The sequence below is a fragment of the Pseudophryne corroboree genome, chromosome 1 (genome assembly GCF_028390025.1).
Source record: "Pseudophryne corroboree isolate aPseCor3 chromosome 1, aPseCor3.hap2, whole genome shotgun sequence".
Classification (NCBI taxonomy): Eukaryota; Metazoa; Chordata; class Amphibia; order Anura; family Myobatrachidae; genus Pseudophryne; species Pseudophryne corroboree.
The window spans coordinates 974,870,279-974,886,415 of record NC_086444.1 but is presented as its reverse complement, the minus strand read 5'-3'; the positions used below and the strand labels follow the sequence as shown (position 1 = coordinate 974,886,415).

The window sequence follows — 16,137 nt, the reverse complement described above, 5'->3', positions numbered from 1 at the left end:
GCATATGCTAACTATGAATAATAGAACTCATAGCAAACAAAAGGTGCAGAAAGTGTTATTTGCATATGTTTAACTTTAACATGATAATTCAATAGGCTAATATAGTAAAATTCAAATGCTATTTACATTAATCATGTATCATCTTAAATGATTATTATAATCATCTAAAATGATTATTATTAGTAAACTGAAATGCAAGTAAGAAAATAGCATTAGTACTTTATTAAAACACTAAGGGCTATTTGCAATGCTAAAAATGTGGCAATGCAGCAATTTGTTATGCACCTATTTTAAATCATGACACATAAATAGTTTCACTCCCTAAAGAGCAATTTCATGGTCCATCTGTGAAAACACATTTCCACAATCGTTGCAGAAGTTTTACTCTGATTCCAATGTGCATGGTTTGCAAAAGTAAAAAATGTCACATGAACGCATCGCCAACTACGCAGATTGGAGCTCGTCCATCATTAAATGGAACTTCCCTTTTATCTACTAAAACTTTTCTCACTTGAATCTCTTCTGTGACACTCAAGGACATGGATAACCTTTATTTTTAGTCTCATATTTTCATTTTTGAGTAGACTACAGCAATCCAGACCAGGGAGTTATGATCATGAAAGTACAGATATGTATAAGCACTGTTACAATGGAAGGAGACTGGTAATGGAAATATATGTGTTTTACACTTTGTGGAAGTACACACATGTGAGATGGAGAATGGAGTGGTCCTGCCTACAGCCATAGATCTTAGTGCATATTTTCCACATGGAGCAGCACAAATGACCATAACAAAAATCGTCAATTTGAATCCTATGTTTATGTAAGCTCTAAAGCGGTGACTGTTTTTGTAACTTTTAAACCTCATTACATTGGCGCACTGAATGTGTGGCATAACATTGTAGATAATGGACCTCACAGTGCATGCTACTGAAGCCAGCTTTGCAGATTGGGTGGCATGTTGCTTTATGGGTTCTCCTGGCACAAAGGCAGGTAGTACCAAGGCTGGAAGCAGGCTCCAGTTCTAGAGCTTGCGGCGCCCTACGCAAACGTTTCCTCCCATTCTAAACAGGGACAGTGCGTGCCAAAGGCACACGTCAACAATGTAGTGGCGTAGCCACAGAATAGTACCAATTCACATTACACTGCACGGTAGTGTCCGTCAGTGATATTACACCACATAGTAATACCCCTTATACACGCCAGGTAGAGCCCCTTATACACATTGCACCAGGCAGAGCCCATTATATACATGTTACACCAGGTGGAGCCCCTTTTATACACATTACTCAAGGTTAGCCCCTTATACACATTACACCAGGTAGAGCCCCTTATACACATTGTGCCAGTTAAAGCCCCTTATACACGTTACAAAAGGTATAGCCCCTTATACACGTTGCCCCAGGTAGAGCATCTTTACACATTGCACCACGTAGAGCCTCTTATACACGTTATACCAGGTAGAGCCCCTTTTATACACATTACACCAGGTAGAGCCCCTTATACACATTGCGCCAGTTAGAGCCCCTTATAACGTTACGCCTGGTAGGGCCCCTTATTCACATTGTGCCAGGTAGAGCCCCTTATACACGTTACGAAAGGTATAGCCCCTTATACATGTTGCCCCAGGTAAAGTGCATCATACATATTGCGCAAGGTAGAGCCCCTTGTACACATTATGCCAGGTAGAGCCCCTTGTACACATTATGCCAGGTAGAGCCCCTTGTACACATTATGCCAGGTAGAGCTTCTTATACAGATTGCACCAGGTAGCCCCTTATACATATTGAGAGCTTCTCTCTCTGTATGTATATCTATATCTAGAGAGAAAAAGAGAGAGAGTGTGTGTGTGTGTGTGTGTGTGTGTGTATGTATGTATATATATATATATATGTGTGTGTGTGCATTTGTGTGCTGTCCGCCCTACTGCCTGTGTCCCCGTCACTCACCATCTGGCCATGGCAGTAGGTCCCCCCCACTCTTGCGTCACTTCGTCCCAGTGGAAGTGAGTAGCAGGGGGGGGGGGGTTGAAGGGTGGCCAGAAGGGGAAGGTGTGCAGGGGATGGGCAGTGGGAGTCAAGGTGCGGGCAGCAGGAGGTAGCAATCGTGGTGCAGACTTCGGGCAGGTGCATGCAATTCAGATGGCGCTGGCAGGGGGATTGCGGCCGTGCCCTCAGGCTGCAGCACCCCGGGTGCCTGCCCTGCTAGGCCGGAACCTAAATTGCCTGGAAGTCTCACTTTACAAGGCAAAAGGAAATGAGCAATTCATATTCAAAATGGACATATCCATGAAAAGAATTACCATTTCAAACAGACCTAACATCTAATATTATTAAAATAAAACTATACTAATTACATATACTATGGGGTACATCTATTACTAATTATTATAAAATGTGATGGTGTCCGGGTCATTTATGATTCCTTATAGCCACGTACGGCATCAATAAGAAATCCTTCTTCAATTCTATCAATGAGCTCATATTTTGATAGCAGCTCTGATAAAGACTGTCAAAGCAAAGAGCAGAACATTGAAGTTATAGCTAGCCTATCGTTATCACTTAACTATACAGAGGCTCCCGGAGAGGGATTGGAAGATCCTCTAGGGATCCCCTATAGGGAGGTGTTATGCCTCTATAGGGAGGATATAGTGTTAGGTACTGCAGCAGAGTGGAGTCCCTTGCCTTGGGACTGCATGCATTAATCAATACATAACCAAACTCCACTATTTATTATATGCTAAGCTGTATGATATCAGTAATGCTAGAGATAGTGCACCTACAACACCCCCCTTTTCTCTATAGGGACAAAGTAGCTGAAGGCAACAGGGCAAATCTCCGGAAAAAGTAATCAGAATAATGAGGACTGCAATCTGCTCCATTAGTCATCCTAATGCAGGGAATGGGCCAGATGCATCATTGCTTGGAAAGTGATAAAATGGAGAGTGAAAAAGCAGCAGCCAATCAGCTCCTAACTACCATTTTTCAAACACAGCCTGTGACATGGCAATTAGGACCTGATTGGCTGGTGCTTTGTCTTTCTCCATTTTATCACTCTCTAAGTGATGATGCATCTAGCTAAATATCTTTAAAAACTCTTGCATTAGGCTCTTGTGGAATAGCCAAATACCTGATTTTTAGGTAAAAGAAATAAATAGGCCCCTTTATCTTTTGCCAGTATCAACAGGGATTCAACTGTCACATCCAAAACAGGGGAGAACATATGCTAATGTACTGTAGAACAAGCTCCCACCATATTACTCCAAATTTAACCTGTTTATGGGAAAAGAAGCAACACCAGTGATCAGAATAGGCAAACAAAAGTCAACATTATACTAAAATGTTTCAGTAAGTGTTCTTATTGATCATCTGTAATTCAGATGGACAGTGTATCCATGAAGAAGCAAAGACATTACTAATATTTCATTATTTTGGTTATACTATATTTTTGCTTTAACACTGCAATATAGCAATATAGCTGGATACACACCTAGTCGATCCCTGGCTGATTGCGTTAAGCGTTCCCAATCAGCCGAGCAGTATGTATCCAGCCTTTACCCCTGTAATCCCTTATGACATGGATGGGGAACCTTTGGCACTCCAGCTGTTGTTGAACTACACATACCAGCATGCCCTGCTGCAGTTTTGCTTGGCCATGCTAAAACTGTTGCAGGGCATGATGGGATGTGTAGTTCAACAACAGCTGGAGGGCCACAGGTTCCCCACCCCTGCCTTATGCGGTGACAGCAGCATCAGGGAGATAAGCAGCTTCTCTATGGGGATTGGGAGGTCGGCTGTGCTGTACATAAGATGTGAACTCTTGGCCCCAACCATTGCATGAGCGTTATAATCCATTTAACAGTTAACCCTCCTGCATCGGTACGGAAAACTCTCCTATACAATCATCGACCATTCACCCAATATCAGGAAAACAGGACAATGATTGTATAGGTGTCAACCCAGCTTAAGATAGGTTCAACATTACTAGTAATAGATCTAATTCAACGTTTTTGGGACAGTTTATTAGCTCCTAAGGACGTTGTTAGTTAATATTCATGACTGTATCTGCTCATAAGCTCAAGTCACAAATTAAACTTTGGAAACAAAGCCAAACATATACAGTATATAAACAGAATGTCCACCTTCAGTGGTTTCTTAAACAAGCCTCCCACTTACCTTATCACTGGACAGCAGTGACCAATCCTCTATTGTACCCTGAAATATAGTATCAGTCCCAGGTACTATATTCTAAAGGCATCAATGAAATAATCATTGAAATAGGATGGAATTATTGAAGTGTGAACTGCCCCTAATTGGACACAGTCTTGTTTTGTTCTCCAATTATATAGGTTTCACATTCTGGAGATTGAGGAATGGGTGGTAGGATGTCGTGTTGTAACTGTGAGGAACCCAGGAAATTAACCCCTGCCATCCTTGTAGTCAGCAGGTGGGAGAGGTTTTTAATACAAAACCCAAGTTTCCCATTACATTTCTATGCTGCTGCACATTAAAAAGTTATTGCGGTTGGCTTTTTATTCTAATTGAAAGAAATATCAATTGTAATTGAACTTCTGCATCTGTTTCATTATTTTACAAATGTAGGAAGAACAAGTATAATGAATGTACCATTTAAAATGTTTCTTTTTCATAAGTACAAAACTCACGGTTCATTAAAAAATTTTCATTGCACTTACAAACTTCTGTATGCAATTAAGTCATCAGAAGAGTACATGTAAGGAAAGTTCTCGCATGACCCATTAGTCAAAGTATGGGGTCCATATGAGGCAGAACATGTGGGTCAGCAGCCCAGTAATGAGACAGTCAAAACTTGACATTATACACAATTAAAAAGCAGTATTGATGGTCATAACATTTATATTTAAATTGGCCTCTCATGTAACATTAAAACATCCTGTACAAATTAATTGAAAAAAAAAACTATAATCAAAATGTTTTAACAGATACTCCACAAGGATGCAGTTTCACTTTGCATTTTTGTAATACACTTGTACAGTATGTGCTTGACTGAAAGGTTACATATTGGATCTTGAGTAGTTTTAGACTTCTTATATAATCTGTTTTAAGAGAAAATACAAAAACATAAAGAGGCCTATTTATCAAGGCCTTCAGCTACGGTAATCAAGCCTCTACATTATTACCACCAAACTAAGTAAAAATACTCTTTATTAAGTCTTTAAGTATTGGAGAGCACTGCAATGAGTTTGTTAATGTGCTATTTATCAAGCTCCAAAATCTAAAGATTTTCAGTGATTGACTGTGGGTGTTAATTCCATCTTCAGATGGTGTTAGCTTGTTCTTTCCTATTGATAGAGCTCGTAGACATACACACATGTCCATTAACACAATAACCGGAGGAACTGGCAGCATACACTTTCATAGCTTCCATTAGTGGCAAAAGCAAAGGCTTTAGGATTCTTTTGAACTTCTGCTTATTTCAAACACAGCCTGTGTCATGGCAGTTAGGAGCTGATTGGCTGGTACTTTATCGCCGTCGACTTTATCTCCATCCAAGGCTAAGTAAATAGAACCCATAGTCTAAGAAAATGTACGTGTTGCCTGCTATAGGCCAGTATGCTGTATGATTTGGACTTGTGCTATGAATTTATATTGGGTTATGACCTGCTTAAATTCTGATTGATTTTCAAGTCTAGGAACTCAGTTGATTACAGATAATTACACTAGACTGCCAGGGCCTATCAGTGTTCCAGTCAGGTGATGAACAAAGGAACCTTTGTCTACTCAGAAACTGTTAAAAATGCAATCAATCTTATTGTATCTACTAAACATGATCACTTTTTTATTATTCTCTGACTCACATACTTTGGCCTATTGGAGGTAAGCCTGGTCCTGTTACACCTTTTATGCATTGTTTTACTTTATAGCTTTTCCTATGCTTACCTTATATGATTCTTTAGTAAATAAAGGTGGATTATCATTTATGTCTAAAACCACAATACTGAGCTCTGCTTCAGTCAGGTGTAAGGAATCAGAGGCCTGAATCCACAGGTGATGTTGAGATGTCTCCTCATAATCCAAGAAGCCAATGAGAGTTAGAACTCCAGAGTATTTGTCAATTGCAAATTTCTCCCCAGGGTTTCCATCTTTAGTAAAACTGTATGAAACATTTGGCATCAGATCCACATCATTGGCTGATACACAAACTATAGTGTAACCAGGAGAAGAATCTGAAATGCCATAGACAACCGTTAGTTCATTTATCTGTGAGATTCAGGAGAATACAGAAAGCATCAAGGGGGAGATTCAGTTCTCTGCCTTTTGCCAGTATGATATAATGTTGCATACATGACAGTAGATTATAGTACAGTAACATCACAAATTATCAGCCATTTTAAGGGAATACATACGTGTGACCAGTGGCAGGAATCCTGGCTGTCATGATCCTGACAGCGGGAGCACAGGCCACCAGTATGCCGGCAGTGGGGTAAGCGCTAGAAAGACCATTGAGGGCTCGCTGCGCTCACCACGCTGCGGGCACGGTGACTCACAGCGCTCATTATAGAGGAAAAAAAGTCTGTGGCCCCAGTATTCCGGCGGTGGAATTTTACCGCCTGTCAGGATTCTGGCATCGGCATTGTGACTGCCGGTATCCCGGCAGGTAGTTTCGTGACTGCCTCCCATTTTAAAGGATGCAAAGTGCCTGCGTCCCACTTTTCTGGTGCCATCAGCTTTGGTCATTACTAAGAATACAAAACATGCTTGTAATAGAAAGCAGCTGAGGCACTAATAGCTTGTTGGCAGCATACAGAGCTGTCCTTATCTACATCAATGCATATCCCTCATCGTATTAAAGGTGCAGGCTGAATTCTTCTTTACATGCAGTAACATAAATAAATGTCAGATTTTTGGGCATATTATGAGTATGTGTACTGTGTTCAATTAAAGTTTTTTTAAGCATGCTTATAATCACTTTTCACCAAATGTGTTTTTTAATAGAGATGAGCGGGTTCGGTTATCTGAGAACAGAACCCTACCGAACATCACTTCCCGGGCATGGATCCAAGCCCGGCTCGAGTTTTCCCGCCTGACTCAGAAATCAGAACGAGGCAAAACATCATCATCCCGCTATTGGATTCTCACGGGTTTTGGATTTCCATATAAGGAGCCGCGCGTCGCCGCCATTTTCACTCCAGTCCTGGAGAGTGTAGCGAGAGGACGTGTCTCTCCCCTCAGTGTCTGTCTGCGCGGGAAAGTGGTGTGGCGACCAGCTCTGTCTTATATGTGTCATTCCAGTGCTGTCTTGTGCTGCATCAGTCCAGTGGTGGTGTCTTTTGCTGCATCAGTCCAGTCACATTGGTGGTGTCCTCTGCTGCCATATGTCCAGTGCTGCTGTATAAGTCCAGTCCATTGCAGTGGTGCTGTGTTGTCCTACATCAGTCCAGTGGTGGTGTCTTGTGCTGCATCAGTCCATCAGTCCAGTCACAGTGGTGGTGTCCTCTGCTGCCATTTGTCCGGTGCTGCTGTATAAGTCCAGTCCATTGCAGTGGTGCTGTGTTGTCCTGCATCAGTCCAGTGGTGGTGTCTCTGTGCTGCTGTATAAGTCCAGTGGTACTGCCATATAAGTCCAGTGACACTGCCGTATATGTCCAGTGATACTGCCGCATATGTACAGTGATACTGCCGTATAAGTCCAGTGATAATGCCATATAAATCCAGTCCAGTGGTACTGGCGTATAAGTCCAGTGATACTGCCGTATATGTCCAGTGGTACTGCTATATAAATCCAGTGGTAATGCCATATATGTCCAGTGATGCTGCCATATAATATATATAATTCCAGTGATACTGCCATATATGTTCCAGTGATACTGCCATATATGTCCAGTGGTACTGCCCTATAAATCCAGTGGTACTGCCCTATAAATCCAGCCCAGTGATACTGCCGTATATGTCCAGTGATACTGCCATATAATTCCAGTGATACTGCCATATATGTCCAGTGGTACTGCAGTATAAATACAGTGGCACTGCCGTATAAATCCAGTCCAGTGGTACAGCCGTATATGTCCAGTGATACTGCCATATATGTCCCGTGGTACTTCCATATAAAGCCAGTGATACTGCCGTATATGTCCAGTGGTACTGCCATATAATTCAAGTAATACTGCCGTATAAATCCAGTAGTACTGCCGTATAAATCCAGTCCAGTGGTACTGCTGAATATGTCCAGTGATACTGCCGTATATGTCCAGTGGTACTGCCATATAATTCCAGTGATACTGTCGTATAAGTCCAGTGGTACTGCCGTATTAGTCCAGTGATACTGCCGTATATGTCCAGTGATACTGCTGTGTAAGTCCAGTGATACTGCCATATAAATCCAGTCCAGTGGTACTGCTGTATATGTCCAGTGGTACTGCCATATAAATCCAGTGGTACTCCCGTATAAATCCAGTCTAGTGGTACTGCCATATATGTCCAGTTATACTGCCATATATGTCCAGTGGTACTGCCATATAAATCCAGTGATACTGCCGTATATGTCCAGTGGTACTGCCATATAATTCCAGTGATACTGCCGGATATGTCCAGTGGTACTGCTGTATAAATCCAGTCCAGTGGTACTGCCGTATATGTCCAGTGATACTGCCGTATATGTCCAGTGGTACTGCCATATAATTGCAGCGATACTGCCGTATATGTCCAGTGATACTGCCGTATACATCCAGTGATACTGCCGTATAAATCCAGTCCAATGATTCTGCCGTATAAGTCCAGTGATACTGCTGTATATGTCCAGTGGTACTGCCATATAAGTCCAGTGATACTGCCATATAAATCCAGTCCAGTGGTACTGCAATATAAGTCCAGTGATACTGCCGTATATATGTCAAGTGGTAATGCCATATAAATACAGTGGTCCTGCTGTATAAATTCAGACCAGTGGTGCTGCCGTATATGTCCAGTGGTACTGCCATATAATACCAGTGATACTGCCGTATATGTCCATGGTACTACCGTATAAATCCAGTGGTACTGCCGTATAAATCCAGTCCAGTGGTACTGCTGTATATGTCCAGTGATACTGCCGTATATGCCCAGTAATACTGCCATATAAATCCAGTGATACTGCCGTATATGTCCAGTGGTACTGCCATATAATTCCAGTGATACTGCCGGATATGTCCAGTGGTACTGCTGTATAAATCCAGTCCAGTGGTACTGCCGTATATGTCCAGTGATACTGCCGTATATGTCCAGTGGTACTGCCATATAATTGCAGCGATACTGCCGTATATGTCCAGTGATACTGCCGTATACATCCAGTGATACTGCCGTATAAATCCAGTCCAATGATTCTGCCGTATAAGTCCAGTGATACTGCTGTATATGTCCAGTGGTACTGCCATATAAGTCCAGTGATACTGCCATATAAATCCAGTCCAGTGGTACTGCAATATAAGTCCAGTGATACTGCCGTATATATGTCAAGTGGTAATGCCATATAAATACAGTGGTCCTGCTGTATAAATTCAGACCAGTGGTGCTGCCGTATATGTCCAGTGGTACTGCCATATAATACCAGTGATACTGCCGTATATGTCCATGGTACTACCGTATAAATCCAGTGGTACTGCCGTATAAATCCAGTCCAGTGGTACTGCTGTATATGTCCAGTGATACTGCCGTATATGCCCAGTAATACTGCCATATAATTCCAGTGATACTGCCTATATGTCCAGTGGCACTGCCGTATAAATCCAGTGGTACTGCCGTATAAATCAAGTCCAGTGGTACTGCCGTATATGTCCAGTGAATCTGCCATATATGTCCAGTGGTACTGCCATATAATTGCAGTGATACTGCCGTATATGTCCAGTGATACTGCTGTATACATCCAGTGATACTGCCGTATAAATCCAGTCCAGTGATACTGCCATATAAGTCCAGTGATACTGCTGTATATGTCCAGTGGTACTGCCATATAAGTCCAGTGATACTGCCATATAAATCCAGTCCAGTGGTACTGCAATATAAGTCCAGTGATACTGCCATATATGTCCAGTGGTACTGCCATATAAATACAGTGGTCCTGCCGTATAAATACAGTCCAGTGGTGCTGCCATATAAATACAGTGGTCCTGCCGTATAAATACAGTCCAGTGGTGCTGCCGTATATGTCCAGTGGTACTGCCATATAATTCCAGTGATACTGCTGTATATGCACTAAAAATGGTAAAGTGACTCCTCCCACTTTGGCGCTAATCCAATGCTACACTTTTTGCAGGAACTTCTATTTTCTCAATAAAATGTAATGTACCGGCTTGATGTGAATAAAATATAAATTTAATACTACACAATTATTAAAAGTGAGACAAAAACAGAACCCAACATGGGAAACAGAGTCCTACCAAGATGATAATCGGAGCTGCAGGTGTTATGAATGCAAGGTATTTCCCGGGAACAATACCCTGCATGTGGCTCCGTCAGGCGTGTTCCCCAGTGGTCCCTTTCACAGTCAAGGATGTCCAGAAGCACAGGAAAGTACTGGAAAGCAGGTGCCGACGCGTTTCGGGACATCAAAGATACAGCCTTGAAAAAGGGACTTTGATGTTCCCGGGAAATACCTTGCATTCATAACACCTGCGGCTCCGATTATCATCTTGGTAGGACTCTGTTTCCCATGTTGGGTTCTGTTTTTGTCTCACTTTTAATCATTGTGTAGTATTAAATTTATATTTTATTCACATCAAGCCGGTACATTACATTTTATTGAGAAAATAGAAGTTCCTGCAAAAAGTGTAGCATTGGATTAGCGCCAAAGTGGGAGGAGTCACTTTACCATTTTTAGTGCATTTTTACCGTTTGGAGTTTGTAGGGAACTCCCAGACTACCCCCAGGCCTGCACAAATCCTTACAGCGCAACCATCCACCTCTATTATTCCTTTTTTATACTGCTGTATATGTCCAGTGGTACTACAGTATAAATCCAGTGGTACTGCCGTATAAATCCATTCCAGTGGTACTGCTGTATATGTCCAGTGATACTGCCATATATGTCCAGTGGTTCTGCCTTATAATTCCAGTGATACTGCTTATATGTTCAGTGATACTTCCGTATAAATCCAGTCCAGTGGTACTGCCGTATAAATCCAGCTTAGTCATACAGCTACCTCATTGCACCTCTTTTACTTCTTTGCATGTTGTGCTGTTTGGGGTCTAGTTTTTGAAAAGTGCCATCCCGTCTGACACTGCAGTGCCACTCCTATATGGGCCAGGTGTTTGTACCGCACACTTGTGTCGCTTAGCTTAGTCATACAGCTACACCATTGCACCTCTTTTACGTCTTTGCACGATGTGCTGTTTGGGGACTATTTTTTTAAGTGCCATACTGTCTGCCACTACAGTGCCACTCCCAGATGGGGCAGGTGTTTGTGCCACACACTTGGGTCATTTAGCTGAGTCATATAGCTACCTCATTGCACCTCTATTACTTCTTTGCATGAAGTGCTGTTTGGGGCTTAGTTTTTGAAAAGTGCCATCCTGTCTGCCACTGCAGTGCTACTCCTAGATGGCCCAGGTGTTTGTGCCGCACACTTGTGTCGCTTAGCTTAGTCATACAGCTACCTCATTACACCTCTTTTACTTTTTTGCATGATGTTCTGTTTGGGGCCTAGTTTTTGAAAAGTGCCATCCTGTCTGCCACTGCAGTGCTACTGCTAGATGGGCCAGGTGTGTTTGTGCCGCACACTTGTGTCGCTTAGCTTAGTCATCCAGCGACCTTGGTGCAACTTTTAGGCCTAAAAACAATATTGTGAGGTATGAGGTGTTCAGAATAGACTGGAAATGAGTGGAAATTAATGTAATTGAGGTTAATAATACCGTAGGATCAAAATTACACCCAAATTCTGTGATTTTAGCTGTTTTTATGTGTTTTTTTAAATCATCCAGATCCAAAACCAAAACCCGAAAGGGTGGTTTTGGCAAAACCAATCCAGATCCAAAACATGAGCGGGGATCCAGATTCAAAACACAAAAAGTGCCTGCCGCACATCTCTATTTTTTTACTTTTGCTTTTTAAGGCACAATTAGTAATGTGAACTTAGAAAGACTGTGAGAGATCATTGTGGAAAGTACATGCTACTATGGGGGTCATTCCGAGTTGATCGCTAGCTGAAAATGTTCGCTGCACTGCGATAATGAAAAAAAAGGTACTTCTGCGCATGCGTATGCGGCGCAATGCGCACGCGCGATGTACTTTCACAACGACCAATGTAGTTTTACACAAGGTCTAGCAAAGCTTTTCAGTCGCACTGGTGGCCGCAGATTGATTAACATGAAGTGGGCGTTTCTGGGTGTCAACTGCCCGTTTTCAGGGAGTGTTCGAAAAAACGCAGGCGTGCCAGGAAAAACGCAGGCGTGGCTGGGAGAACGCAGGGAGTGTTCGTGACGTCAAAACAGGAACTGAATAGTCTGAAGTGATCACAAGCGCTGAGTAGGTTTTGAGTTACTCTGAAACTGCACAAAATTATTTTGTAGCCGCTGTGCGATCTTTTCGTTCGCACTTCTGCTAAGCTAAAATACACTCCCAGTGGGAGGCGGCATAGTGTTTGCATGGCTGCTAAAAACAGCTAGCGAGCGAACAACTTGGAATGACCCCCCGTATCTCTTGTAAGGAAGAGGATGTAAGAATATCTTACACACAGGGCTGTTAAGGGGTGTGGCCAAAACCAGGGAGGTGTGACCATGCCTCCTCAACAAAAAATTTAGGAAAAATAGCATGTGCGGTGGCTGCACAAGGAGACATTTGTCCCCCTTAACAGCTGACCCAGGCCCCTCCATCAAGCCTGGGCCTGGGTAATTAGTACCCGCTCCTTCCCTCTATCAGTAACTCTACTTATAAGTTGTAAATTATCTGAATTTATTGGATGTAGTTGGCATTCAGATATACGTGTTCTCGGCGGTCAGAATACCATCGGTGGAATCCTGAACTTAAGTATGCCGGGGAGGGTTAGGGGTAGGCTGCGGGGGTAGGGGGAGGGTTAAAGTTAGGCGGCAGGGGGAGGAAGTGGCTGCGGGGGTGGGATGGTGGCTGAGGAAGGGCTAGTTTAGTACAACTCCCCTGTCAGGATTTTAGGCAGTTAGGATACCAGTGTCGGTATTCTGACCGCCGGCATCCTGACTGCTGGTATCCCGTACCCAACCCGTATTTATAGCACTGTGCAACAATACACATTGTTTGTCCAGAAACTTACCTTCAGGAATGAACACTGCTTCCAAGGGAGGTATAGTAGGTGCATTGTCATTGATATCCACAACTGATACTGTGACTAAAGTTGTTGCAGAAAGACTAGGAGATCCCCTGTCAGTGGCCTGAAGGACCAGTCTGGAATTGCAAATACATGGTCATTGGAAATAATCCTAAACAACACCAGTCAGACAGGTCATTTACAATGCACTGTACAATAATTTGACAAACTTCAAAGGAATAATCCACACCACTTTTTTATTAAGAATTTTTGGTACATTGTACAAACTGGCCCAGGAAAGGAAATCATTTTGCAAAGTATAACTTTAAAAAAAAAGTGTTTTGGAGAAAAAAAAAGTGTTTTGGAGGAAGGTTGGTAACATCTTTAGAAGAATCCATTTTTTTGATTGCACACTAATTGTAGGATTGAAGGATGTATATCTGGACCAAAGTATGACCTACTGTGCAAGCAGTTCTGGACTGCAGAGGCCAATAAGCAACAATATGTAACAATAAGAATTTATTATACTTACCATGCCTATTTGAAGAGAAAATTGGGCAATTTCCTGAGAAAATTTGTTCCATATGTATCAAAAGAAAAGTGTTCCATAAAAATGGGTGGAATAATGTTTCTGTACCACGCTTGGTGCAAAAATACTGTTCAGATGCTTGCCTAGTTTTGTATTGCTATTTAATGAAACCCTTCATTTGGTCTTGACTACAAACGGTACTTGTACTTAAGCGTGCCACTGAAAAGCTTAGATGATTAAAGCAACACAAGGAAGGTCTACAAATAAATGTACACATATATTACCATTGGAAACAAAATGTTATATGTGCACTAGATAAATGCTTCTCAAATTTATACTGAACACATGGGATCTTTTTAGTTTTGCTTTGTCCTGTTAAATTTTATTGACTGCTTTGTAAAAACCAAAAAATGTAAAATATGTTAACAAAATACGGTTCATTTAACATTATTTTGCCAATCACTTCATTTGGAGGAGTTCTAATACAAAACATCTCTTCTTATTGTCAAGGGATCTGATTTTCTGGGAAGCGGTATCAATACCTGACAGCTTCACACAACTGGGGGTGAGAGGTCAGTTTCTAACTAGCGATCAACACTAATGCACCCACCACTGGATATCGCAATGAAGCAGCTCTTTGCCAGCATTTATTAACACCAGTTCTTTCCTCTACCCACTGTCCACCCTGAAATAAAGATCTGTGTTTGATTTCATAGTAAAAATGAGAATTGTGAGGAGTGAAAAAGCATTTATACATCCTATATTCAGCAAAGCTCAAACTAACTGTTAACACTATTGCTGCCAAATGTTTAAATCTCACAGGCAATCAATGATGGTTCATGGAATCTGATCAACAGAAAAGAGAACTTTTGAAAAGCTGGTGCGAACTGCGAAGTTTTTAATTTTAAGACCAGGTTTAGAGAGAATGGGCCTGATTCAAAAGTGGACACAACTGAGCAATTATTTGCTACTGCACATGCACAAAAAGCCCTGATAGCTCCTATGGTGCATGCATTCCCCTGACTCTACGCAGAGACTACTGTTGCATATAGAGTTGCTGGTATTAGAACTGGTGGCACAAAACCATGGCCATTTCTGGGTGGTGACTGGGAGATGGCCTAAAGTGAAGGCATAAAAGGCAGTCTCATAGGTAGGTATGTGTGTCAGTGACATGGCTGCATTCCCAAATGCAGATACGCAGCCACAGAGGCCATGTTTAGAGGAATGTCAGAATGAGACACTGTACCTACCATAGGCTGGTGAAAGTGGTGATGATGTGCCAATGGTAGAGTGTCCAGAACCACCAACGGGGATGCACTGTCCAAGTGCAATGAAAGTGGACGTCTCAGGGCTGACACAGTTGGTGCATGCTAGTACACAAGGGAAAGGCTAAAACATATGAACGCAGCTAGGACTACGCAGAAAGTCGCAATCCGTCATGTATTAGATCCACCTCAATCAGTATCTCATTGTCTAAATCCATAATATGTTTTCTTTGGTAAGATTTTGGATATGACTTATTGTGATAGGATGGAGGGAATGTGGACAGAGGCCAGAAAGAAGAATCATAACCTCTCTATAGTGTTTTCTGAGCACAATAATTAATGACTTGTTATTTCTAAAATACCACCTCGGGGTTTCAAACATATATGAAAGTATTCTAAATGTTGGACAAATATGTAAAAGGGAGACTAAAGGTCCATACACACTTAACGATATAATGAGCGACGTCGCTCATTTCCCCCCTCCTTGAGCGACGTCGCTCATTATATGGTTAAGTGTGTATGCCGCCAGCGACGATCGATGCGCGGCCCCGCGGGTCGGCAACGATCGTCGCTGTCGGTAGGGCATGCATGAAGGATGTGGACTGTCGTCCACGACCTTCATGCAGGGCTGGCGGGGGCGTGACGTCACTGAGCGATATGAGCGGTCATATCGCTCAGTGCGTACAGCCGGCCGCCGACTGGCCGGCCCGGGAGGGGGAGACGTTAGACAATGTCGCTCACAGAGCGACATCGTCTAATGTGTATGGGCCTTAATAGACTATTTCACGTCTTGTAAAGTGCTCATTTTCCAATATTATAAATGTCTTCCTATTCCCTTGCTGTTTTATCTGTTAGGTTTAACAGTTGTTGTTGTTGTTGTTGTTGTTGTTGTTGTTGTTGTTGTTGTTGCATTATTAAACCTTAGCACTCAAGATTCATTTTAAATAGTATTTTGTCTCCAAACAAGTGATAGAATGTTGGAAGTGGAATCCTGGAGCTGACACTGCTCACATCTTCGCAACAGGATGGATGGCTATTTATGAACTGCGACTTTGATGACAGTACAAAATACAAATTATTAATGCTTTGCAATATTTCTTTTACTTCTGGCATTT

General features: G+C 42.2%; 1 protein-coding gene across 1 annotated transcript in view; it reads right to left on the bottom strand.

Moving 5' to 3' along the window:
* The window catches only part of DCHS2 (dachsous cadherin-related 2), a 402,858-nt gene that overhangs the window by 9,108 nt on the left and 377,613 nt on the right, over window positions 1-16,137 (bottom strand). Inside the window, exons 17-18 of the mRNA XM_063920517.1 lie at window positions 13,235-13,365; window positions 5,919-6,205 (exon numbers count right to left, since the gene is read on the bottom strand). Of these exons, the coding sequence (XP_063776587.1) occupies window positions 5,919-6,205; window positions 13,235-13,365 (418 nt within the window). The remainder of the gene's footprint in view (window positions 1-5,918; window positions 6,206-13,234; window positions 13,366-16,137) is intronic.